Source organism: Sphaerodactylus townsendi, linkage group LG12, assembly GCF_021028975.2.
Source record: "Sphaerodactylus townsendi isolate TG3544 linkage group LG12, MPM_Stown_v2.3, whole genome shotgun sequence".
In the NCBI taxonomy this organism is placed as follows: domain Eukaryota; kingdom Metazoa; phylum Chordata; class Lepidosauria; order Squamata; family Sphaerodactylidae; genus Sphaerodactylus; species Sphaerodactylus townsendi.
Window position 1 is genome coordinate 33,602,341 of NC_059436.1, and position 25,675 is coordinate 33,628,015.

Here is a 25,675-nt window from a genome sequence, read left to right on the forward strand (position 1 = left end):
GGAAATGTGAGCATGCGCCGTAGTGGTGAGGCCTACTCTGTGAGGGAGGGCAGCGAAGGAGAGAGTGCGCGAAGGGTGGTGTGAGGTTGGCAGGTTTGCTGTCATGCCGAATGTAGTGGAGGTGCCTTCGCTGGAGGAACTGGAAGTGCCGCAGGTGAAGGAGCTGAGGTGCCCCCCGTCCTTGAGGTTCACTTGCGCGCCTAGGAAAGACCCCCTCCCCCAGTTTAACCCCTTCCTTCCAGAACTCCCTCTCTTCCCTCCCTCCCTCCCTGCCCACTGGCTGCTCAAGGTCAGGGAGAATCCCTTCTTTTTCTCTCCTCGCATACCTGGTTGTTCAGGACTTTCCTTTCCCTGGTTAAAATCAAGCGTCTATGGTTAGACTTCTTTCTCTCCGTTTTTTTTTTGTTATTCTTGTTTATCCACTGTATTGATTGCATTGCATTAAGTTATGCAATCCGCCTTCAGCTTCAGTGAGAAAAGTAAACAATAGATGATGTAAATAAAGAAATAATGTTATTAATGACAGCTCATGTAACAATATGAAATTGATGATATGTTATGTGGAAGGTTTAACGTAACAGCAGTAACTAATAAAGTAATTATGTACTATAATAATGTTCAGCTCTTTATCCAAAGCATGTGGCAGCAGACATCCCCCCTGCCCCAATGCTTGCAAGAGCTTTGTGAAATAATTTGGGTGGAAAGAGAGTAATTGGCCTGAGGTCATCCAGGAAGGTTTACGGTGGCCATAATTAAATGGGGATCCAGTAGCACCTTAAAGATTAGTCAGATTTATTCCACTTTTTTTGAGTCAGACCTTGTGAATGTGTATGCTGGAATAAATGTTAATCTGCAAAGTGCTAGTGGTACTGGATTTCTGCTGTTACAACAGACTAACAGGGCTACTCCTGTGGAATTATTATGGCAAACATTCACTTTCACTGCCTCGTCCTTGGATTTTGCTACCTTCCATTCCCTGCTTTCCACCACTGCTGCAAATACAAAGGTACAAACTCAAGATTATTTCTGAGCCCCCGCCCAATACTTTTATTGTGTTTGGTTATTTAATTATAATGCATCTGTTCATTACATCAGCACAGAGAAGGTTTTGAGAGCATGAGAATATCAGAGCTGTAAGTGCCTCAGTTTACATTAACTGTATGTTTGTAATTATTTTTCTGTTTATCTAGGTGGAATTATTTTGTATCTCATTTATACATAGGGCATTATGTAATTTATAAAGTATTCTGCAGCCTTTGTTATATGTTCTGTTGTGAGTCTGGCTTCTCCTCTTCTTGTTCTACAGATGGAGAACCACGTGAAAGGGGCCCAGTTTGGGGCTTGTGTGCTTGGCCCTGCTCTGTAATGTAGGCTCATGGAGCAAGAGCTGGAGTTGTCTTTGCTCCCTGACTTGTTGCTGAATTGTCTGCTTCTTACTCCTCAGGTGAGAGTCAGCTCAGCAGTACTGAAAGCAGCCGCTCACCATTATGGTTCTCAGTGTGACAAAACTAACAAGGAGTTTATGCTTTGCCGCTGGGAGGAAAAAGACCCACGGAAGTGTTTGAAGGAAGGCAAAGAGGTCAACACGTGCGCCTTGGAATTCTTCAGGTATATCTTTTCTACCCTTGTGAGGCTGTAATGAAAGTGCAAGTTTTAAAAAAAATGTCCTGCTCTCTCAGTAGATCGCTCTTGTAATGTTAAACCAATAACAACAGCTGAACTCCAGTGCAGTCAACAGTTTAAAAATCCAACAATAAATATGCAATCAACAATTTAATAATCCATAATCTGCCTTGAGTCTCAGTAAGAAAAACTGACAGTAAATAATGTAAATTAGTAAAAGTCACAATAAAGGAAAATAAAAGCATCAAAACACAAAAGATGTGTTAGCTGCTTCTCTCCCCCGCCCCATCCAAAAAAAATGTGGCTTGCAACAAAATAAGGTCATAGAAACACTAAAACTGATGAAATAACAAATTCATCTTAATTAGAATAATACAGTAGCATTAAGCTACAGTAAGAAAAGCATGAAATGACACTAGAACAGCTCGGAACTTAATCCTGACTAATCAGAGGTGCTACTGGTGGGGTAAGGTCTGACTGGAAATGGATTAGCCTCTGTTCTGGATGTCGTTGCACTCCTAAAGGTGCAGGTTTGTAGCTTGGGGGTGTTCTTAGACCTGGGCCTCCAGTTGGATGAATAGGTGGCAGTGGTGCCTTTCAGCAGTTTTGGCTGGTGAGCCAGCTGCAGCTTTTCTATTCAGTGTGCTAGTATTGACTTTTAAAGTTCTGTATGGTCTGAGACTAACATATCGTAAGAACTGTCTTCTCATGTGGACTTACCTGCTCATTCTGGTCATCCCTAGAGGTCTGCTTCAGTTGCCCCCACCATTTGAGGTTAGACAGGTGGCATCCTGAGAAAGAGCCTTCTTAGTCAGGGCACCAAAACTTTGGAACTCTCTCCCCAGGAATATTTGTCTGTCTCACTCTGTATCTTTCACCAGCAGGTGAAGACTTTGTTGTTTTATGTGGCATTCCTCCAGTAACAGTTATTGGCCTTCCTTCTTGTGTTGCGTGTTTATGTGTGTTTCACTGAATTTTATCATTTTAATTGTATTTTAATTGTTTAATGTTTGCTGTCTTGTGGACCCGACTTGGGTGGAAAAGTGGCATACAAATGTTCTAAATAAATAAACTCAGTCAGTAAAGTTAAAGACAATTTAGCAGGTTCAAAACTGACAACAATCAAGTCTTGCTCAGCCCCCAGGTGCTGCTACTGCAGGAGCTGTGAGCTTACTTAAGGCTGTGGTGATCCTGGTGGATATGGGTATACAGGTCTCAAGGTAAAATAACGGACTATGAACTTGGTTCTTCCAACTTGAATAGGAATACTGCATAAGAAAAACTGAGGCATCAAGAACCTTATTAAGAGTGGTTGACTTTTCCAAGGGAAGGAAGTTGAACCCAGGTATTCTCTCTGATCTGTCTTGCAGGTTACATAACAATGTTCTTAGGCTGTTTATTTTGAACTCCCATGAACAGCAAGTGGGAGCTTTTGTTATGCAAAGTGTTTCTGTCTTCCTCAAACAAAACAAATACAACTTCTTGCTATTTCCACAGGAAGATCAAGTTGCACTGTGCAGAACCTTTTACCCAATATTGGACCTGCATTGATTACAGTGCGCTGTTGGAACTTCGCCATTGCCGAAAACAGCAGAAAGCCTTTGATGACTGTGTGCTAGAGAACTTGGGCTGGGTGAGACCTGATTTGGGGCAGCTGTCCAAGGTAACCAAATGTCCTGGGTTCTCAATGCATTGCATATCAGTCATTTTACCTGTTTTAATTTGCAGTTTCCTTCTTTGTATCTCTGCTCTGCTCCCTTTTGGCCCTTGTGGGTTGCTTGACCCTAAGCTGAGGACAGTATTGTAGCCAGTTGACCCTTTGGGAAGGCTTAATGCATGGCATGGCATGGCATGGCATGGCAAAATGCACAGTTAGTTCCTAAAATGTGAAAGTATTAGATGTATCTATCTGTAGGTGTCTTGTGGCAAAATTTCACTTACACACAAGAAGCCTCTTCTGGTCCTCTGATGTCTATTTGTGGCTTGTCTGAAGTGAAAATGAGCTTCCAGAACTTGCAGTGGAGAATGGATTCTGGTTGCTGGTGTGTGTGTGTGTCTGTATCTTGGGGCACCTGCATGTGTGGATGCTCCAGGCCTTCATTCCAATTGCAGTAGTTGCCACTTCTAGTTCTTGTTTTCTCAGGTTTCTGTGGAACATGGTTAGCTAGTCTGTGGCATGGGTGCTGCAGATGGCTCTGACAGTGAGAAATCATAGTGCTGCTGGACAAGTGTAGGATGGCCCAGAGCTTTTCTGCATTTCCTGTGTCGTGCTGCTCGGTAGAATTGATTTTAAAAAAGAAAAGTATATGCCACCTTTTTGGCCCTGGCATGGCTTACTATATGTAAAAACTCAGTTGATTAAAAACAGTATAAAGCTACAACGGCAGCAAACTAGAGGTGCCATACCAAGCCCTGGGGAAGGGGTAAGATACATGGGTGGCACTTTTTTATACTTTGGCGTTCATGGCATTCTTGCCATAAATCTTGGCTGCCACTACTGTAGAACTTAAAGTATCTTTCCCTCTCTTCTTGAATCTTCCCTAGCTGCTCTATGCATATTCTGTTTAGTTCAGGGAATACGCAGAGAGAAATCCAAGCAAGGCTTCCTCCATCGCCAGCTTTCATCTGTCTGTTGTTTCTTCTGAGCTCTTTGCCTTTCTAACAATTGAGTACTCATGTAGGCAGAGTGCTGGAACTGGGCTTGGACTCTGGTCTGGCAGGTGTATGCTCAGTGGCGTTCCTGCCTAGGGACAGGGGGTACCCTATGTCCCCAGCCCCCCGACTGGTCGCGATGGGGGGGGGCACCAACATTCAGGTCTTTGTGTTTTTTAATTTTTAAAGTGTTTTTTCACGTTCCGGCCTGCAGGGGGCGCATTTTAAAGGCCGTGACGCAAATTTCAGGGTACCATCCAGAGACTGTCCTGATGATACCACCAAAATTTGGTGAAGTTTGGTTCAGGAGAAGCAAAGTTATGGACCCCAAAGGGGTGCCCCATCCCCATTGATTTTCAATGGGGGCTAACCTGAATAAGGGGCTGCCATTTCAGACCCTTAACTTTGACCTGAACATAACTTCATAAGCGTGAAATGACATCATAAGAATAGTTAACAGATGATACCTGAGAATTTTAATCATAACTTTAAAACTCACCTCTCCAGGCACCCCAAAGAATTTGCCTAAGATTCTTTGTTTTTAGTGACTTTGCTCCATTGTAGCCAATGGGGAATTTCTGAATGCGTGGAGCGTGCACATTTTTAAGATAAGGGGCGCCGGGCTTTCAGGGTGGCTCCGGGAGGACCTCCTGAAGTAGCCTGGCATCAGGTTTGGAGACCTTTGCTTCTGGGAACCAATTTTATAGGCCCCCAAAGGCTTATTTTGTTTCCCAGCTCCTGCAGCCTGTGGGCTGGGTTCTCTCCAGAGCTCTCTCAACTCCACCACCCCCACTCCAGAAGCAAAGCTCACCAAGCTTTGGATGCTGTACTCAAGGCCTCTTGGAGCCACCTTGAAAGTCTGAGTTGCCTCTATCTTCCAAAAATGTGCAGCCTGCCCTCAGAAATTCCTCATTAGCTACAATGGAGCAAAGTCACTGCAAAACAAAGAATCTTGGGCAAATTTCTTGGGGTGCCTGCAGGGAGTGTATTTTTTAAAGCTAGTGACACCAAATTTTTTCAGGGTATCATCTGTTAATTATTCTTATGATGCCATGCCTGACTGAGGAGATTATGTTCAGGGACAAAGATTATGGTCCCTCAAATGGGTAGCCCATCTCAGAACCATTAGCTAATGAGATAATTATCATTCATTGGTCGATAACTTTGCTGACCCTGAACCAAACATCGCCAAACTTCAGGTGGTATCATTGGGGCGGTCTCTGAGCAATACCCTGAGAATTTTTCAGTGCCCTGAAAAATCATCCCCTGCAAACCAACCTCAGCCACCAAAAATACCCTCAAAACCAAATGCCTTGCATTAAGCGTTGCTCATATTTGGGCAGAACATAATCGGACGAAGTTTTGTCGAGATGTGCTAAATTTGCCCAGATTCCAGCGAATCTGGTGTTGTTTCATCTGAATCTCAACCCTCCAAAGTGATGCTGTTTCAGGGTGGAGGGAGAATCCACCCCAAACAGCATCACTTTCAATTGTTTAACGGGGACCCCAGATTCTCCCTTTAAGGTGGATTTAAAGAAGAATCTGAGCTCCTAGTTAAACACCATTGAAAGTGATGCTGTTTTGGTGAATCCACTGGAAGTCAATTTTGTGAGAATTGATACTGACATTTGTTTGATAAAATGTTTTGCTGGGGGTGATTTGTGAGATTTACATGCTTAATACCCATTGCACTGGCTTGTTTCTCCAGGCTGGCAACCTGCCTCGCCAGGGTTGTTGTGATTAGGAAGTGGGAAAAGAGTTGGTGGGAGAGCCATGTATGTTTGATGGGAGTGGGAGGTGTTTTGTGAGCTGGTACAAAAATCATTGTTTGGTCATGGTGGGGGAGGGTGGCCGCCCATACGCCGGGCGGGGGGGGGGGGGCACCAAACTCAGGTTTTGTCCCCGGGCGTTAGTTTACCTAGGTACGCCCCTGTGTATGCTTGAAACATTCCTGGAACCTTACCCTAATAAATAACGTAGATTCTACCCGCCCAGAGGATTACTATATAAATCACTGTACAGTTTGCATAATCACGGCTCGGTGGTAGAACATAGTCCTCAGCATCTTGATTAAAATGAGCTTGCACAGGAAGGCTGAGCAAACCCTCTGCCTGATACCTTTGAAAGGTTGCTGCTGGACAGACTAGACAACTCCAGGCTGATAGGACTAGAAACTCTATATAATGTACCTTTGTGTAGTCGCATTCCAACTGATTGCAAACTGTTAGGCTGGTTCAGAATGTGTCATAGAAATGGCACAATAGCGTATGCTACAGATAACTCATCCTGCCAGTCTATTTCCAAGCAAAATTGAAAGTGCTGCTTCTTACCTTTTAAATTCCTGAATGATCGGGAAGCCAGTTACTTGAAAGACTACTTGGCTATTGCTTGCATGTGAGTGTCTGCTAAGATGAGCATCGAAAGGCCTGCTCCATGTACTCATGTCGTCAGAGGGGTGGTGGGTGGTAACCAGAGCAAGGGTCCTCAATTGGGGGGTGCCCTCCCTTTAACAGTGTGCCTGGCCTTCTAAATGTTTGCTAATAGATTTAAAAAATGTTCACAGGGACATTCTGTTGAGCAATGGATTCCCTCCCTCCCTCAGGTGCTTTTCTGCCCTTATATTAACCTGCTTTGCCTACTTATTATAGTAGTTGTTTTGTCTTTTGTTTCATGCTTTATTTACTTTTCTTTCTTTTAGTAATTGAATTGTATTTATTGGTGGTGTGAAGTGCTGCAAGCATTTTTTTGAGAGCGAATGACAAATATTTTTAATTGATGAAGGACTGTGATGGCTTATGCTAATTGGACGGTTTGTCTTTCTGTTGCAAAGCTGTCGCCTGACTTTATTTTATATTTTTTGCTGAGAAAGACATATCCAATGGGATTTTCCCCCTTTCAGGTCACCAAAGTGAAGACTGACCGGCCTCTTCCTGAGAATCCCTATCATTCCAGGCCAAAACCACCACCAAACCCACCAGTTGAAGGAGAGCTGAAACCTGCTTTGCATGGTAGCCGGCTATTTTTCTGGGGCTCATAAAAACAAAACAAGGAGTGGGGACTCCAAAACAATAAGAAGCTTCTTGTCTAACCCAAATTACTATTTGTTGTGTATATTGAATGATACCCATCATTGGAAATTAAAAACATACTTGACTTGTCCCTGCCCTGTGTATATGAGTGTGTTTCTGAAATGCAAAAAGGGGGGGAAAGTAACTTCGTGTTATCTAGAAGTTTAGATACTCTTTGTCTATTTTGAATATTAATGTTTTGGATGTCGCTACTGAGAAACAAAAGCACGCTAGTGTAAAAATCCAGTCTGGACAATTTCATGTGTACCCAGTGCAGAAATATTGTTGTCATCAGGTGAGGATTTCTGCCTCAACCCATAATCTGTCTTGATCCACAATCAATACAAAATATATAGAATCAGCATATTCACAGAAAACGTGCAAACTGGATATGGGTCATTAAGGAGCCTGCTCTCAACCTGAACAAAATATTCAAAGAGCAACTTGTTGAAATTGCCTTTTTATTTAAAATCTTTTTATGCTGTGTTTTCCAGAAAATCTATGGCAGCTTGCAACCCATCTACCCTTTCAATCCAGCCTTTATATAAAACATTGTAAAACAAAAGGACGTGGGCTTCCAAATGATTTGTTGGGATTTTCTAACTCTTCGTACAAGTGGGGCATTTTCCCGATTTTTTAATGTTATTAAATTCCAAATTCAAATGGTCATATAATTTGTGTGGTTCTGTATGATTCTGATTATGCTGAAGTTTTGAAAATTTCCCCTATTTCCCAGTGCAACCAACCCCCCCCCCCCCCCGCCCCAATCTCTCTTTAGGTACGTGTAGTACGTATCACTCTATGCTTACATTACATTCTCCCCAATCTCCAGCACTCTTTATATTACAGTCACATGTTTGTTTTTGGAGTGTGTTGGCAGGTTCGAGCCTCCATCCAACAGTCGTTCAAGAAGACTAGCATCTCCTATGTCTGAAAGGTTTCCTGCCTTACTGTGAGATTCTTGGGGGTACTATGGTGTGAGGTATCCAGTGCTCATATTGCATGCAGTTGAATTTATGAAGTTGTTTGGAGCTGAATTTAGGAATTCAGCAGTGAAAATAGGGCATGGGTGTGTGTGTGTGTGTGTGTCTTCTTCCAGTACATCATTAGTTGCTAATTCCCTGGAGAAGGGCAATCTGATACTGGGGCCTACCAGATGTCATGTATGTTTGGCTAGTAATGTGACGTTGGCCAAAGGCAGGCAAATTGAAGCAGATGTGAACATCTGCTGTTGATTAAGCTAATGTGGGCACTTGCAGTGAGCCTTAATTATAATAGCGCGTGTGCCTGTTCACAACACCCATGCCATTTGTTAAGTTTTCAGCTAAATCACCTTTTTAAAAAATGTCCAAAGTTTTGTTCAATCTAATGCATTCAGGAAGGGCCACTCTATGCCTTGTTCTCATTGAAGCTTTTAAAATTTTCAGGCTGTAAAAAGCTGCCTCTGTGAGGAAAGAGCATACAGTATAAGATGTGGCTTGAACTGGTAAGATAGTGGTGTTGAATATGCTGAGGGTGACATGGAATTCAGTTTCTGGTGGGACCCCATCCCTCTTTTTCCCTGTTAAACACAACCCTTTTTGTCTTGTGTAATTCTGCGGCCTTTGGGATGAGGCTAAAAGCCATACAAAGTAGTATTTTCCAAACTTTTGGAATCTAGAAATGTCATTGGACACATTTGGTCTTCCACAGTTGGTACCACATCTTCAACTGACTGACTTCTGCTTCTTATCTGGCTTTGACGTTTACTTGCTTCAATTTATTGGTTTTAAACCATGGGTCATTGAAAACAATATTTCTGATGATGGTGATGAAGCATACTAATTGCTTTTCCTGCCTCTCCCCTGGCGCCCCAGCTCTGGCATACCTGCTTATGTTCTTTCTGCCTAAATCTGGTACAGTTGGAGCCCCAGCTCCTCCCAAAGTTCCTTTGACCTTGGAAATTGCCAGCATTGACTTCTATAGCTCTGCAACCAGAAAGTAGTTTGTGTACCTGTGTACTCTGTCTTCCCATCTGAGAAGTATTGAAACTTATTCCTAACCTTTGCAAGGTTTTGCTTAGCATCCCTTTGGTTCATCCCAACATTTCATCAGCTGTTGTATGTAATGTTTTTTAGCTTATCTTTTTAGCTATAAGGGCTAGAAACTTGTTTGCACTCCTTTTTTTCATCAGTGTGAAGGGATCTGAATGTGCCACCCCGTCTTCGGATCAGTTGTATATGGGAAGATCATACGCCAAGGGTTCAATTTAGCTTCCTGCTATCTATATTCAATTTTACAGTAAAGCACCTGCTGTTCTATGCTCCAGAATTTGTTATAAAGGACACCATGACTTCTATTTCAGCACCATTTAGTCAGATGCATCTGTACAAATCCACATGGTAGTCCTAAACAGCTTCTTCAGTCTGCTCATAGAAGACAGTGCTTCTGAGTAGGTGCAGAGTTCCCTTGCCACCAAGATATGGTTGGTTCTGACACAAATGTCAAGGTCAGTAGGCAAGTTCTGTGGCATCCAGGTAGGTGTAAGCCCTGTAACAGCTTATTTTGTTATAGTAACCCTGAAACTGAGTACAGCTAAGAGTCTCTGTTTCTGGGTTTGGTTTGAAACAAGGAGTTAGGGGCAAGAGGCTGGCTAGTTTTGTCTTCCAGAAAGCTGCCTCTAGGGGTCGGCGGTCGGTTTGGAGCTATGTCTGTTCAGCATTACTTTAATGTTTTTGTCAATCATCAGTTCCCCCCCCCTATGGAACCCTAATGGTTTCGTGGAAACTTTAGAGCAATCAAATGTCAAGGCGGAGTTAAGAACATAAAGCCATCTTGCAGGAATTTATCAGGACGTTTCCTTGGCAGAAAGAGAACAGACCCAGGCAAATTCGACATGGGGGTCTTTTGCAGGCGTGGTGGGAAGCTGCAGTTCATGCTGGGCTGCAGGCCGTAACCTTTGCCAGAGCTCATCATGGCATGCTTGAAGCTAACAGTTTGTGTCAGAAAACAGCAAGTTGGGGCCATGCTTCCTTGTTACACTTCATGTGTTTCCATACTGAAGCCTTGCTCATTTCTGGAGGTGTTCTTCAGCGGCAAGAAGAGATAAAGCCAATCATTTTGCTAAAGTGTGTGAGTCCAAAAGTATTCCCCCCCCGCACCACATACACACAGCTAATGGGAATTTTTTCTAGGCCACCAGCTGAAAGCGCACTTTATAAATGGAAAAAGTTTGATTCTTCCCCACAGGCCCTCAGTGTGCCATAACTGAATAATGAAAGTCTGTGGAAGCAGACGAGCTAACATTTTTTGGTAAGCTAGTTACGTGGATTTATTTGCAATACTGTAGTGTGTTTCTGTGTGTGTGTGTGCTGTTGGGTCACATTAAAATCTTGAGAGGAATGTGTGTATGAGATGATGACAGGGAATGGACAAGTGGCAAGACTGATGCATCCAGGATATAGAAATAGGCCGCAATGAAAGGGGGTCTAACCATAACCGTATCTTGGTAGAAGCAGGAAAATGAAACCCCACTCTTCAAGGATACCTTCAAGTCTCAGGCTCTGTCGCATAGGTGTCAAACTCTTGGCCCTCCAGATGTTATGGACTACAGTTCCCATCATCCCCTGCCAGCATCATGCTGGCAGGGGATGATGGGGACTGTAGTCCATAACATCTGGAGGGCTGCGAGTTTGACACCTGTGGTCTACAGCATCTCTAGTTAAAGGTTCTAAGGGAATGGGTTGGGAAAGAACCTTTCTCTGCTTGAAACCCTGGAGAGTTGCTTCCACTCAGACTGTACCAGGCTAGATGAATGGTTGATGTATAAATATGTATTCATATATATACCTATGAGGCTGCCCATCCATGCATATGTATTCATGGTCCCAACTAAGTTCAGTTCACTGCAACTGCGACTAAAAGTTCTTGGGTACCAAGTGTTGAGAAAAATACTTTATTCTGCCCTGAGAAACTGCCGTAAGTTATAGCTGATACTACCAGGCTAAGTTCAGTTCATTCAAAGGAAGTGTCCAAAAATTCCACTGGCTGTTGTAGTCTTATAAAGTGGCCATTGAGTCTTTTGTATATGTGCTGCTCAAGCAAGCATTGAGTCTTTATTGCACAAGGAGAATGTAAAACTATGGTAAAGTAGCCAATGCGTTAATATAAGAAATTAAAATATACAGAACAATTTGAAAAAAAGTGTGTGTGTGGGGTGTGTGTGTGTGTGTGTGTGTGTGTGTGTGTGTGTGTAGTGACTTGACAGCACCCCCCACCCCCTCTGGTAAAGATAAATTGCCAGAATAAAGACTAGTAGGAAAGCTCTAGGATTAGCATAAATTTTGTAAGAAAAAAGGGAGATAAACTCCAGTGTTTGACCACCCCGTAGGCATTGTCCCTGCTATGGGGAGTGGAGTATCCCTGTCACCCTACCATAAAGCTCTGCCAAAGGGAGAATACAAAACAAATTTTAGAAAGCCTTAGATACTAGGCTAAGTGAATTAATGGTCCGACTTTCTGTAAGGTGGGTTTATATGCAACTTCCTGAATGGATGGGCAAAGAGTCCATGTGATCTAGGGGCCAACTGGGTTTGCCTTCCGTGTCTTATGCTTATAGTAGATGACTCTGGGAGCAGCAAAGTGTTCAGGGTGGCTCAGCCCCACTTTGTGCTGGCCGGCTCCCTCTTGTGGATGCTTTGAGCTGAGCTTCTTTGAATCTTTGTGAATCAGAGTACTGATCTATTCAACTAAGTGTTGATGGCAGCCCTCCAGAGTCTTGGGCACCAAAAGATCTTTCCCAGTCTTGCTTCCCCTTTTAACAGGAGGGTAGCTGCTGTATGTCCTCTGTGCTCTTTCCTTTGCATTCCTGTACCTGAGTTTCCTTGCCTGAATATCATTGACCCGTTATCTTGCAATTCCTGCCTTAGCCTGGGATACTAAGAAACCTTCTGCGCATTTAATTTTATCCTATTAGAGGTGTGTATCTTTCCTTGGATAGATTTATGTGTTCTCTAAGCCCATCAACAGAAACATCCTGTTGGCCAAGAACAATTTCCTCGAGAGATCGAACTGCTGCTTCCTCCACTGATTTTGAAAATGTCTTTTAAAAAAGTGCTACACAAGGAAGCCAAATTGCAGACATATGTTCTGAGCCAGACTTGCACCTGAGTGACAAGCTATGTTCTTTGATGTCCTTCTGAGTTCAGACATGATATTGTTTGTTTAAAATATGTAGGCTGACTTTGGTGCATGCAAAAGGCATGTTTTGTAACAATGGGGTGGAGAAAGTTCCTACGATGTTTGGAAGGTGGTGATAGGGAAGTGACAGGAAAGATTGTTTCCAGCCACCTTATTTTGTACCCAGAGTAGTCAGCTGTCATCCACACAATTATCCAGCCACCCACGTCTCCCACCATCCCAGGAGGCAGATCTGGAGCAACTGTTATGCTAAGTACCCAGCGGACAGAAAGTTCAAGGCTGCCTTTGCAGAGTCATAATTTCAGAGGGATAGCTGTGTTAGTCTGTTGCAGCAAAAATAAGCAAGTTTCCTATGAATCCTTAAGACTCCACTTTTTCAATGCACGGAGTGAATCCTTACTCTGCCATCTTTGTATTGCGCTTCACCCTGTACTTTGTCAGTTTCATTGTCCCTTAACTCTGCTGGCTGTCTTAAAAAAATACCGCTACATAACAGGACTTCAGCGTAAAAAGCCACTTGGTGCATCCCAAAAAGTGGGCCTGGGATCACAGAAACTTATGCGGAACAAGATATTAGTATTTCAGGTATTGCAGGACTGCTGTGTATTTTTGTAGGAGCAGCCTTTGGAAAATAGGAAGCATAATGTATCCTTTTTAAAATCTGCATTTTAAATGGAGAAGAATGAGCATGGGGCACACAGCATTTCTTCTCCAAGCCTGCATTGTTCAGACACCTAACTTTTTTCCCCTCCAAGGGAACTAAGAGTCTCACACTCCATTTAGCATATATGTGCAGACTGTATGCAACTCTTTTGTCTTGCTAGTAAAGCCATCTTGCAAAGTATCATTTGCTTCATTTGAAATGGCTTCTAGAATCATAGAATAGAATCATAGAATCATAGAGTTGGAAGAGACCACAAGGGCCATCAAGTCCAACCCCCTTCAATGCAGGAACACACAATCAAAGCACTCCTGATATATGCTGATCCAGCCTTTGTTTTAAAATCCTCCAAAGAAGGAGACTCCACCACTCTTCCACAGTCAAACAGCCCTGATGGTTAGGAAGTTCTTTCTAATGTTTAGGTGGAATCTCTTTTCCTTCACCTTGAATCCATTACTCCATGTCCTAGTCTCTGAGGCAGCAGAAAGCAAGCTTGCTCCCTCTTCGACATGACATCCCTTCAATATTTAAACATGGTTATCATGTCACCCCTTAACCTCCGCTTCTCCAGACTAAACATCCCCAGCTCCCTAAGCCTCTCTTCGTAGGGCATGTGCATGCTGCTAATCAGGTTGCATTGCACCAGTTGTGTTTCAGTGATTAGAGTTCTAGACTAGGATGAGAGAGATCTGGCTTGAGATGGTCACATCAATGAAGCTCACTTTGTAACTTAGGCCAGCCATGTTCACCCACATTCAGTGGTGGGATTCAAATAATTTAACAACTGGTTGTTTACAAGCACCACTTTAACATCCGGTTCTGCCGAAGTGGTGCGAACTGGCTGAATCCCACCACTGCCCACGTTCACAAGCTTGAGGTAAAATGGAACAGAGACATGCACACTGCCCTAAACCACTGGAAGAAGGGCAAGGTAGAAACATGACAGATTTGGTATTATGGTTTTTTCCATGCATGATGATAATATGAACTAGAATAACAATATACACTTGCAACTGTAAACGCTAATCTTTCTCCTCTTCAACAAGCCACGGGACTTCTGTGATGGTGGCTTAAAAGTGGTGTTAGTTTTGCAGGTATACCCCAGCAATTAAGTGAGAATTATCCTCTATGTTTTTTTAACAAAAAGTGTGGGGGCTTCTGCTCTCCTGTAAGCATTATCCCTCTGTCTTGGAAGCCTTGCTCTGTATCCTCCTTGGGTCAGCAGCTGGCTGTGGTTACCCTGAGAGGAACAAAAATAATTCTGCATCTCCCATGGGCCACTCTTTCTTCACCCTTTTTGAGTCTAGGGCTGGCCCGAGAGCAAGTTCTGTAGTTAAACCTTGGCTCAAATTAAGCCTGCATTAAAACTCAGCCTTAATTAATTACCGGTAAAACTCAGCCTTAAACTCATCCTAAATTAAGCCTGTATTAAAACTCAGCCTTAAGGCCAGATATATTGCTGTTAACAAAAATGAAGGGATGGCTTTCTTTTACTTAAAGTTGGGGTTTTTAAAACTCTCGCTGCCTTTAAGGCAACGTGTTGTTCTCTGCACTTTCCACTATCCAAGACTCTTCCTAAGTTGCTTTGGATGTTACTTTTCCCTCCCTTTTCTAAAGAGCAAAACTAAGCTTTCTCTCCTCTGCAACTTGGAATGTTCTACAATAAAACCATGCAGGGAGAGGATGCTGAGGGTATTCAAAGGAAGCTGAGGCCTTTTTGCTCGTGCCCTTGTCCTGCTGTGCCTCTCTCCCTGCTGGGCCGTCTGCTCTGCGCAATGCATTGTATTCCTTTCCTTTGCCAAAACATGCTTCCTGAGGCTGGGTCAGAACTCACCCCTGGTGACCCCTGCTTTCCTGTGTTTAGCCAAGAGGGTGGGTTGGTTGTGAGCCCTTGAAACCCCACCCGGGCCCAGACGCAGTTGCTTGGCAAGAGTGCTCATGACTGGGGGCAAGACTACATCTTGGCAGCTTCTTAGCCACTAAGCACTAGGCTGCACATGCCTTTTCGTACCCCAGAGGTTCTTCAGCTAAGTGGGAAGAAGGGGCAGAAAGTGCAGCCTTCAAGCAGAAGCTGGCCTATCTTGCTGGACTGTGGGCCGTTCCAAAAGCAAGGCAATCTTGCTTAGCACAGGTGGCAATGTCCTCTTGAACCTGTGTGTGGCAGCTATGTTCAGGGATAACGCTTAGGAAGGAAAGTGGCTTAATCCCCTTCCCCCTGCTGTGTTGAAGTCCATATGTACTTCAAGTTATTAGGTAAAGTTAATTCCCTGTATATGGACTGTGTCATTACTGATCCAGGTGGTGATGTCACATCATGACATTTACTAGGCAGATTATGTTTATGGAGTGGCGTGCCATTGTTTTCCCCAGTCGTCTACACTTTGCACCCAGCAAGCTGGGTACTCATTTTACCGACCTTGGAAGGCTGAGTCAACCTTGAGCCCGCTACCTGAAACCAACTTCCTCCACTGGGAATCGAACTCAGGTCATGAGCAGAGCTTTGACTGCAGTACTGCAGGTTACCGCTCTGTGCCATGGGCTCCTGTAAAGGAGGCTAAAAATATGTGTGTATGTTTTAAGTACCCTCAAATCACTTCTGACTGTAAAAATATAGCCCTAATAAATGCTCTTAATATTTTATACCATTTTTTGTCATTTAAATTCCAATAGTTCAATGAGCAGACCTTGATCTCTTTATTACCCTGAGCCTCCACCCCTAAACTTGGAATAGAAACCTGGGTGTGTTGTATACCAAAGCCAGTGTTGTTTGTATGCAGCTTGGATGTGTGGAACCTGAGTTCAGATTTCTGCTTGGGTTAGGAATTTCACCAAACAGCTAAGCTCCCTGGGCACGCGTTCTTGATCCTCTGCCAGATTACTGCAGATCTGAAACTCAGCTTGGTGATGTTTCTTCTCTTCTCAGTGTGAAAGTAGAGACACCATTTATTTCCTCCCCCCCTCCCCCTTTGACGTGTTTAGAGTCCCCATTTTGCTGCCTTGGTCTTGAACTCTTCCAGATTGCCTTTGGCAAATTCCATCTTTGAAAGCGGGGGCTGCCACTTTAGTAATTAATAGCCTAATTACTTTTACCAAAGCAGAGAGAGAGTAGGCCAGGCTGGAGAGAGGAAGCAGTTTGACTGCAAAGCTTTTCTTCCAGGCTAGTCTTTAGTGGCCAATTTTGGTAACCCCTGGATTCTGTCAGGTTTCAATTGCTTTCTGCTTGTTGATTTTGAAATGAAAGCTCACGGAGCAGCTCAGTGAAGATTCCAGGAGAATCGTGTTCTTTACATGCTAGAAATTGAGCAGTGGAGTGAGGAAGTTTCTGCCTTTGCAAAGCTGAGAACAACATGGCAATTTTTGCACATGCACACACCCCTGCCCACCTCCCTGAGAGTCTGTTGTTCTTCCTCAGTTCCAAAGATGCCTCTGGATTTTGGAGTATGTTTCAGGCTTGGCTAGATCAGAAACCAGTGATGTTCATGGAAGTTATAAGGGGGGCTGTTCTAGTTCAGTGTGCTGCTGCTTGTGAGGTGTATCACTTTCCAGTGTACCTGCTTTGCAAGTGCTCAGGTCTGCGGGCAAGCAAGTCTCTTGGAGAAGAGCTACCACTGGCACAGCCGGTTGCACTGGGCTGGTCCTCTGTCATGAAGGCAGAAGAACTGTAGGCTAGGATATGGATCTCTGGTCTGGATCTGAATGGAGTTCCTTCCTCTAGTCAGCAGCTCCTATGGCACAGCAGCTGGTGCTTCATATCCCAAGACTTTTGAGTTGGGGGCTGCTCTACCCATTGGCAATCATTGTGTTGATCCCTGCCACTGTCCTTCAGCGTTACACTGAAGACTTGTGCAGTCTTTGTTAAACACTGACTCGTTTACTTATTTCACTAATATGAAGGAACGGTAAGATTTAAACAGCAAGCATAAAATGCAGCAGTGGAAATCAGAGCAGGCTCTGAAGTCTACTACACCAGGGCATCGCTTTAAGACCTCTTAAAGTGCTTCCAAAGTCCCTTTAGGAAAAAAAGCCCACTTCTGAATCTTTTGTGGTGTTGGACAGTCAAAGCTGTTTAAGGAGTCACCAGCCTCTCTGGAATTGATGCTCAGTCACCTTGAATTTCTCAAACTATTGGCAACAGCTCCAAAGGAAGCCTCCTTGAGTAGTTGCAGTCTGCCCATGACAACAGAATGGGATTTATTGTTTCAATGACATTTCTTGGTAGCCATGTGCAAATTTGGGAAGACAGGAAGCAGTGCAAATCCATGGCCATTTGGTGTTTTTTTAGCACAGTGTTTCAGGCTGCTGTCTGGGATTTTTGAAGACCGCAGCTCTCCAAGGTAGCCTTATTTGATGAGAGCAAAAGCATCATTGAGAATGCAAATCTTGACCCTTCTAGAGGACTGGTTTTTTCTTCTGTTTTTTTTAAACTGCAGAATGCGAGCAGTAATTCATGTAGTAACTATGGCAACTGGCACGTACATTTGCATATTCTTCCACTTAATCACAGGGCCATCCAAGACAACTCTTTGCCAGTTCTTTTGACATAATTTGCTGTTTTCATTTGCTAACCCAAGAGCCGTAATCTGGAGGGGCTTTAAAAACACACATGCACACACAGAAACCCCCTTGCATTTTTGCTCATCTAAAAATTATGGGCTGATTTCCCTCCCAATCAAATTTTTGCTATCAAAATATATTGGCTTTCTTTGCCTGTTACTCAAGAATCTGTGCAAACAACTCAGTGCGGAGAAAGCCATCACTGATACTTAAACGAGAGACGCTGGGCTTCGTAGTCTTTGCTGAACACTATATCCAGAGGTCCACAAGCCCTGATTTCAAGAACTGGCATGCTGGCTGTGTTAAACTGAAATGAAGAAATAAAGATATTTTGCACTTGGTCAGAGGCATTGTCTATTCTCGGCTGGGCTGTGGCTAGAACCTGCCAAATTGCTTGGCAATTTACTTTTACAGGTACATGTGAAATAATGTAAATAGAGATGTCCAATCCAACATTCTTTGTAACATTATCCCCCTTTGACCTTTGCATGCAGCTTCATGGGATGATGAGCAGAACTTCATGAGTCTTTCCCGGAGTCAAAATGAAAGAAAGCATTGCCAGTGTCTAGAGTTTTAAAACTGGCAGACATCTTAAGTGCAGACCTGGGCCAAACTGTTTCCGGGAATTATTAACCCAATATGCAGCAGATATACCAGCTGCAGTGCCTTGCCACCGTCTTGCAGGTTTTCTACCAGGTAGGGCAGTGTATCAGTTTGAGGCTTTTGACGCATGACAGCTATTCTGTAAAAGGGGCGCAAGAAAAAAACTTGGCTTCTAGCTCCTCTGGCCCATATAGTTACCAGCCACAGCTTCCAAGTCTGTACATCTGTTCAGGTGAGTATGATATTTAAACAAATTTCAGGGGGAAATGGATTTCCTAAGACCCTTGTCACACCTCTTGTTACAGATGGTGCAGTAGGGGTGCATTCTGAGGGTATGTGTCTTTTCCACAATGAATTAGTGGTATTGGTTAAGGCAAAAATCATGTGGATTCTAGTTTTGTGAAGGGGCTGAAATAATTCTTGTTGGCGATCTCTTGCCCTTCGTTACAGCAGCGTTTCTCAACGTTCCTTGTTTTGGAGACTGAAAAAGGTTTGAATTTGGTTTAAATTGTAGAATAGGCATGCCTTCAGTTATTGTTTGAGACTTTGAGGAAACTGAAGAAGGAGGTGGGTGGATCTCAAGAGAAGTTAACTCAGTCCAGCAGGAGGAATGTTCTTCCGTTATGTTGTGGAAGATTGGTCAGGTCTGCCCCTGTCCTTGGTTTGTTCCCAAGAAAGGATCCCATGATCTCAAGGAATCCTTGCAGCCCACATCTCTATTTCAAGCTAGGAAAGCAGTGAAGGGGGTAGGTACTAGGGGAATCCTGGAACTCTGAGGAATTCTAACCAGTCTGACTTGGAATTGTATTTTGTAGTGCATTCTGTTATGATGAAGTCAGTGTAAGACCCGGGGAGGGATCTGGAGAGGCCCAGCTCTGGTGAGGATTAGTAGAGAGTAAACAGCTTCAAACATAAGCAGGCGTGCACTTTCTCCAAGCTCAGCCAACATATGCCTTTTGCTCCAGCTGCAGCTTATGGGAATTTGCTGAAAAGAAAGACAAACTCTCAAATGGAGATCATCTTATGGTTGGTCCAGTGCAATTGCCAAGACCTCTGACTTGGGCATTTGATAGTCATTAGTTTACAGGAAGCAGACCCTGGGAATTGGGCATTTGAATAAAGAAAGAATCTTTGGAGTCTGTTTATAGCCCTGGTAGGGGACTTGTTTTAATTTGGACCAAAGAGTGGGTCTCCCATCTTTTGGTCCCATAGCTCAGAAAACCCACAACAGCTAGTTGATTCCCGCTGTGAAAGTCTTTGACAATACATTAAACATTGAACATGTTCAGAGAATATTTCTGTCCTTACAGTATTTGCTGCACATCTGGGATGATTCTTAGATTTTAATCCTTATGGTTGAAAACATAGGCTTGCAACTGGTTTGGCAATACCTGGGTTGTTGTTTTTTCAGATGGAACCAAGTAGGATTTCTGTGAGGCTGTTAGAATACTGCAAGATTTTCTTTTCCTTCCAGTCACTCTCAGAAACTGAATAAATAATGCAAATGAGTATGTTTGCAAATACACATAATTTATGAAAGTTGCAGAATATCAGCACACAGCCTTGCTTTTAGGTTTTAAATTTTATGTTTATGTAGTTTATTATTCATTGCTTCTCCAATCACAATGCCATCGGTGGTTTATAGGTAGTTTATGTGTCACTATATTTAAAGTGACAAGCACAGTTGTCACTAAAAACTACCAAGTTAAAGAAACCGTATCAAAAAGGGGGAGCAGAATTGCAAAGTTATCAAAACCATAAAAAGAGTTTAGCAATAAAAATGCGGACAGAACATTTTAAAAAGCATAATCCACAGCACAGCAAGTTGAAAGCCTCCATGAAAGTCCAGGGAAGGCTGCTTGAGAGGAATTGATCACAGAACTGGAGCATAAGCACAGCAGTTATGGCAATATGATTAAAGCTGCTGGGGAAAAAGTCAGTAAATGGAAAGTCGTCATGCTGTCAATCTACCTTGCACATCCAATCACACACGGGGACAAGTTTCGGACATCAGGGTTGGAGCTTATACTTGCCTTGGACCCTCCTCTTCAGCTGCAATATACTAGTTCTTTGGAAAATTACAACATCCATGCCATTCAACAACAAGGTTTTGGAAAAAGAATTGAGTGTCATGAGATTAGTAAAGATCATTTAAAACAGCACGAATAACTATGGATTCACTGATCCTGGTGTTCACATTTCTCATATGACAGGGATAAACCATACATGCAGACTGGCTGTCCAACTCATTAAATGGGTAACCTATGCCATGCAAAAATAAAGTATTCAGAAGTTGAACTAATGGATAAAAGTGTCCCAAGGACACTCCTCCCCTGGAAAGCCATTTAGAGTCCCAGGTGATCACTTACTTGAGGTAAGAGCATGGGAGTTGACACCCAAGGCAGTGGTTGGCTCTAGCTGTAAGGGACCAGCTGTAAAATCAACACATAGGCTGGAGGAAGAAAAAAGATGGCAGAAAGGTAGGCTATAAAAGTAGCATATAAAGGGATTGATGCAGGCTGGGAGAAAGGGGAAAGATGATTTTCATTGTTTTCTCACTAAGTATATCACTGCTACAAACATCATTACGCATGGGACTGAAAATGAAACTACCAGCACGGTGTTTTTATATAATTTTATATAATTTTGTACTAGGGGCTGTGCTTGAACTGTGCAACACTGCTGGTAACCCCTATTGCAAGCAGGTCCAGGTCAGAGTGGATATGAGCAATTTTTATCTGTTTAACGTTTGGCAGAATAACAATAACAAATTGCACTTAGTCACGAAGGCCTCCTCCACTGCTCTTTAAGAGCCAGAATCTAATAATGCTCTTTACTACTCAAGACAGTTCTGCTGGAGGATAGTAAGCAGTGTTCCTTCACCACTGTTGCCACCACTGTCTTGGTGAGATTTTGCCCTTGGGTCATGTCCACATTTCAGGGCCGACCTGGCTTTGACGGAATGACTAGCTATGGTAGTTGAAGAATCCCCACAAGCAACCTCATATTTCTTGGTCTTCAAGGACTGGCTACCCTAATAGGACCCCCAGGCCTGCAGTGGATGTGTATGGGCAGCTGAAAGTCTAAAAGGCATCATGTTTTTTAATCCAGTTACTGGAGGTGGGGGCAATCTGGGGGAGGGGAAGCTCTTGCCTCCTGCTTTTGGGCTTCCTGGAAGAATCTGGCTGATAATTATTCCATAAGAGATGAACTAGATCAGGGGTCTGCAACCTGCGGCTCTCCAGATGTTCATGAAATACAATTCCCATCAGCCCCTGCCAGCATGGCCAATTGCTGGAGGGGCTGGTGGGAATTGTAGTCCATGAACATCTGGAGAGCCGCAGGTTGCGGACCCCTGAACTAGATGAACTGTTGATCGCATCTAGCAAGTCTTGTCTTACACGGCTTCAGCTTGGCATGACTTTCTCAAAGAATCTGGGGAATTGTAAGGGTTCTCAGAATTATCTGGGAGCCTTAGTCTCTCAGAACTGCAGTTCCCAGAGGTCTCCTACAAAAGGGAATAACTATTCAACCAGTTTAAGGCTGTATTGTAGATGCGCTTGAGGTTGTTGATATATACATAACACTTTATGCTGTGTGCAGATACTTTTCTGGTCCTCTTTGCTGCCAAATATGGCTTAGAACCCGTCACTGCAAAACCTGGCCAGGACTCAGAAGCCGGATGGGAGGGATAAACAGTTAATCTAGCCCTGGCTAAGATGCTTGCAGCTCATCCAAAAGTCCATATGGTTAAGATCTTTCTTGTGTTGTGTACGTAGCTGTTCATCTTGAGGGTCTCGTGGCTCTGAAGTCCTTCAGCACCTCCCAAGAGGCACTCATCACCTGTCAGAATCCAGCCCACACCCCAGAAGAAGAGGACAGTCAAAGCAAGGTTGTGCCATTGAGCTGAACGAGACTCACGGTGCTCTTTGCTGGGCCAGCATTTCACTGCAATTTGCAAATTGCCGGCTTGCATGTCTGGGCCTGAGAGTACGATTTCCTCATAGTTTAAAAAGTCTTTTCCTCACATTAATCTTTTTTATTTTTATTTTGACAAATGTATGTTTCCAGGAAGCTGCAGAGGTCAAAGCCGCATCTGTTGCTGGTTACTTCAAGGGTAGACGACCAGGGGGTGGGGGGTGGGGGGGGCTTTTGTGATGGTTTCCAAAGCAACGAGGAGCAAAGTCATTTTTAAGGGAGAAGCTAAAAAAGAAAAGGGGGGGGTGAATGGTTGGTCGGCTCAAAGGCTGCTAATGATGATGGTGATGAAAATCACATTGCTTGTAATTCTTGGGAAATTGGATCAATTTTTCATGCATGAATATCAATTTGACTCCAGTAGATGAAATAGTTGGCCGTGGAGCAGGCTGTCCGTTGTGGCATTTGGATCAGCTTGCCTGCTCTGTCCGCTTGTCTTTTCTTTGGCTGAAGTACCTGGGTAAGTGCTGAAAAGAGATTGTTAGAAGCCTGCAGCCAATCGATTTGTGGAATTCGGCCCTCCTCCCCATTTCTTCTTGGCAGAATTTCCCTGTCAGAGTCTAACCTTAGTCTAACCTAAAGCCTCCTTTGGCTCCCTGGCCCAACCCCCTTCCAACCCACCCTCCTCACTTCCTTTGCCAGCCCACTTGCTTCCTGCCTCTCCTCTCCCCAGTCCCCATGTGCCATTTTGCCCCAATACTTGACTCTTCCAACAGCCATCGTTTCTTTAGATGTCTGCTCTTCTTGCTGTTGTCTCTTGTGCCCCCTTGTACTTTGAGAGCTAGCGTGGTGTAGTGGTTAAGAGCAAGTGAATTCTAATCTGGAGAACCGGGTTTGATTCCCCACTCCTCCACCTGAGTGGCTGAGGCTTATCTGGTGAACCAGATGTGTTTCCGCACTCCTACATTCCTGCTGGGTGATCTTGGGCTAGTCACAGTCACAGTTCTTTGGAAATCTCTCAGACCCACCTACCTCACAAGGTGACTATTGTGGGGAGAGGAAGGGAAAAGAGTTTGTAAACCACCTTGAGTCTCCTTACAGGAGAGAAAGGTGGGGTATAAATCCAAACTCCTCTTGTTCTTCTACCTAGGTTTCTTCTTACCCTCTCCACTAAAACCAGCTCATTCTCAGAATTAAGGACTGTAGAATCTCTTCAGATCTTCCTCAGTACTTTAATTCCCCTCTTTCTCAGCATGTTTTCTTCTCTATTTCCTACTTTTTTCTTGTCTGTGGGATCTCCTTTCCTTTAAATTCCCTATGTCCAAAATTTTCTTCTAAATCCTCAGACTGGCCCTGTGTGACATTTTAATCCCAGCCAACCCGACGATTGTCCCTTCACTCTCAGAATCTGGACATCAAATATTTTGGTTCCTGAACAATTAACATTCTATGTTGTCATGCCAACTCAGCCAATTGGATTTTACCAGTGGTGGGTTTCAAATAATTTAATAACTGGTTCCAATGGTGGGATTCAAATAATTTAACAACTGGTGGTTTACAAGCACCATTTTAACAACCGGTTCTGCCGAAATGGTTCTGTCGAACATGTTGAATCCCACCTCTGGATTTTACCCAACACTAGTACAGTCCAGTACAGGTGTGCAGCAAGATCATGTTTGTTTATCTATTTAGATATACTGTGCTTCATCTTTGGTCTTTAGTGCAGCCCCTCACTGGGTCTCATGACTTTAAGAAGGCTGCGAGCCTCCGCAGTCGAACTGACCCCCTTGCCGGAGGCTATGTTTATACCTCTGAGGATCTGATCTATACGGTCAGAATCGCCTGAACCTACTTTTTCTGATCTGGAGTCCTCCACCTGTCCTGAGTCACCTATTCCTATGGCTCCGGCACCAACTCCTTGGCATGCACCTTGGCCACAGAATCTGGTACTTCTTGGTTCAGCAGTGGGCTAATGCTATGGCAGCCAGGCAACTAAATCCACCTGTACCTATGGACTTTCCCACAAGTGGCCAGAGTGTATTGGAACCTGAGGAAGGGAAGGTTGAATACTCTGTCAGTTCCAATAGCCAGTCTGGCCCTTCATTTTGTTTCCTAAAGTGACTTCAGCCTTCCACCTGCCATAGGAGATAGTTTTACCTGTCTCCTCGCCGCATCCTTCCTTTGAAGAGGAGACGACCCTGCATTCTCTGGATGTCAAGTAGTCTTTATTGTACTACACAAATAGGACACAAAGTTTTAGGACTGACAAATCTCTTTTTATTGGTTATTTGGGTCCCGGAAAGGGTAGAGCTGCATCGGCTCAGTCTCTCTCCAGATGGGTTGTTTCTGTTGTGCGTCTTTGCAATCAGCTTGCAGGTAAAGATGGCCCTCTGGAGATCCAGGCACATTCTATAAGGGGACAGAGAGTACCTGCTGCCCTCCATTGGTGTGTATCTCTTCAAAATACCTGTAAAGCTGCCACATGGTCATCTGAAGATATGCTCATCTGCCACTATGCTCTGGACCTGTAATCCAGAGGAGATGCAGAGGTGGGAAAGACAGTTCTGCTTTCTCTGTTCCAGCGAAGAGACTTCCCCCTCCTCTAATAAGGGTAAGCTTATTAGAATCCCAATGTGGGGCTGCACTGGAAGATGAAGACAGCATTGGACTTACCTGCAACTGCTGTTCACCATGGTATTCTGTGCAGGCACACATTCCCCCCTCCTGCCCTGCTCTGAACTCTCTTACTGTCACAGGGTGTGAGAATTGATGTATTCTCTTTGGGTTAATTTGTTGTGACAGAAAGTGAATGGCGGCATGCAGGAACGGAGAGGACGGCAGGGCTCCCCTCTGGAGCACATGACAGTTTGAGCGGGAAGGAGCTGTCGCATCTCCCTTCTGCCAAATGGCAGGCCTGTGCAGGTGCAGTGCCAAAGTGTGTCTGCACAGAAGACCTCAATGAACAGCAGTTACAGATAAGGGCAACCTAATCTTTTCTCCCCACTGGGGGCCCCAAGCATCTTAAATCATTTGCCTTTCTCCATTTTATCCTCGCAACAATCCTATATGATAGGTTAGGCCCGTGGTGGCGAACCTTTGGCACTCCAGATGTTATGGACTACAATTCCCATCAGCCCCTGATTTTTGTAGTCCATAACATCTGGAGTGCCAAAGGTTCGCCACCACGGGGTTAGGCTGAGAGAGAGTGACTGGTCCAAGGACACTCAACAAACTTCCCTGGCAGAATGAAGATTTTAATCTGGGTCTCCCAAGTCCTAGCCTGACAGTGTTAACAATTCACACACAGTGATTTGATGGCACTGGTTGACCCTCTCCTGTATTGTACAATCAACTGCTATAACTAAGAAAAGGATTTTGGATGGCATGAGGGTTTAAGGTCCATTGAGACAATGGGGAT

General features: G+C 43.9%; 2 protein-coding genes across 3 annotated transcripts in view; one reads left to right on the top strand and one right to left on the bottom strand.

Moving 5' to 3' along the window:
* The first annotated feature begins 1 nt into the window (after position 1).
* NDUFA8 (NADH:ubiquinone oxidoreductase subunit A8) lies at positions 2-7,434 on the top strand. The gene is made up of 4 exons (XM_048512711.1): positions 2-154; positions 1,445-1,608; positions 3,121-3,286; positions 7,175-7,434. The coding sequence occupies exons 1-4, from the start codon at positions 104-106 to the stop codon at positions 7,310-7,312; spliced, it is 519 nt and encodes a 172-aa protein (XP_048368668.1). The 5' UTR covers positions 2-103; the 3' UTR covers positions 7,313-7,434.
* A 15,182-nt stretch (positions 7,435-22,616) lies between these two features.
* The window catches only part of LOC125441695 (carboxyl-terminal PDZ ligand of neuronal nitric oxide synthase protein-like), a 63,923-nt gene continuing 60,864 nt past the window's right edge, over positions 22,617-25,675 (bottom strand). Inside the window, exon 12 of one of the 2 annotated variants that reach the window (XM_048512496.1) lies at positions 22,617-22,784. In XM_048512496.1, coding sequence (XP_048368453.1) covers positions 22,651-22,784 — 134 coding nt within the window. In that variant the 3' untranslated portion in view covers positions 22,617-22,650. Of the gene's footprint in view, positions 22,785-24,549; positions 24,783-25,675 lie in introns of those variants that run through there. The other variant, XM_048512497.1, reaches the window with a different exon arrangement.

Bases quoted from the DNA above. Each gene is read 5' to 3' on its own strand.
- NDUFA8 (XM_048512711.1), top strand. From the start codon at position 104: ATGCCGAATGTAGTGGAGGTGCCTTCGCTGGAGGAACTGGAAGTGCCG. The intron at 155-1,444 runs GTGAAGGAGCTG...CTTACTCCTCAG, and splicing joins AGGAACTGGAAGTGCCGCAG to GTGAGAGTCAGCTCAGCAGT. The intron at 1,609-3,120 runs GTATATCTTTTC...CTATTTCCACAG, and splicing joins TGCGCCTTGGAATTCTTCAG to GAAGATCAAGTTGCACTGTG.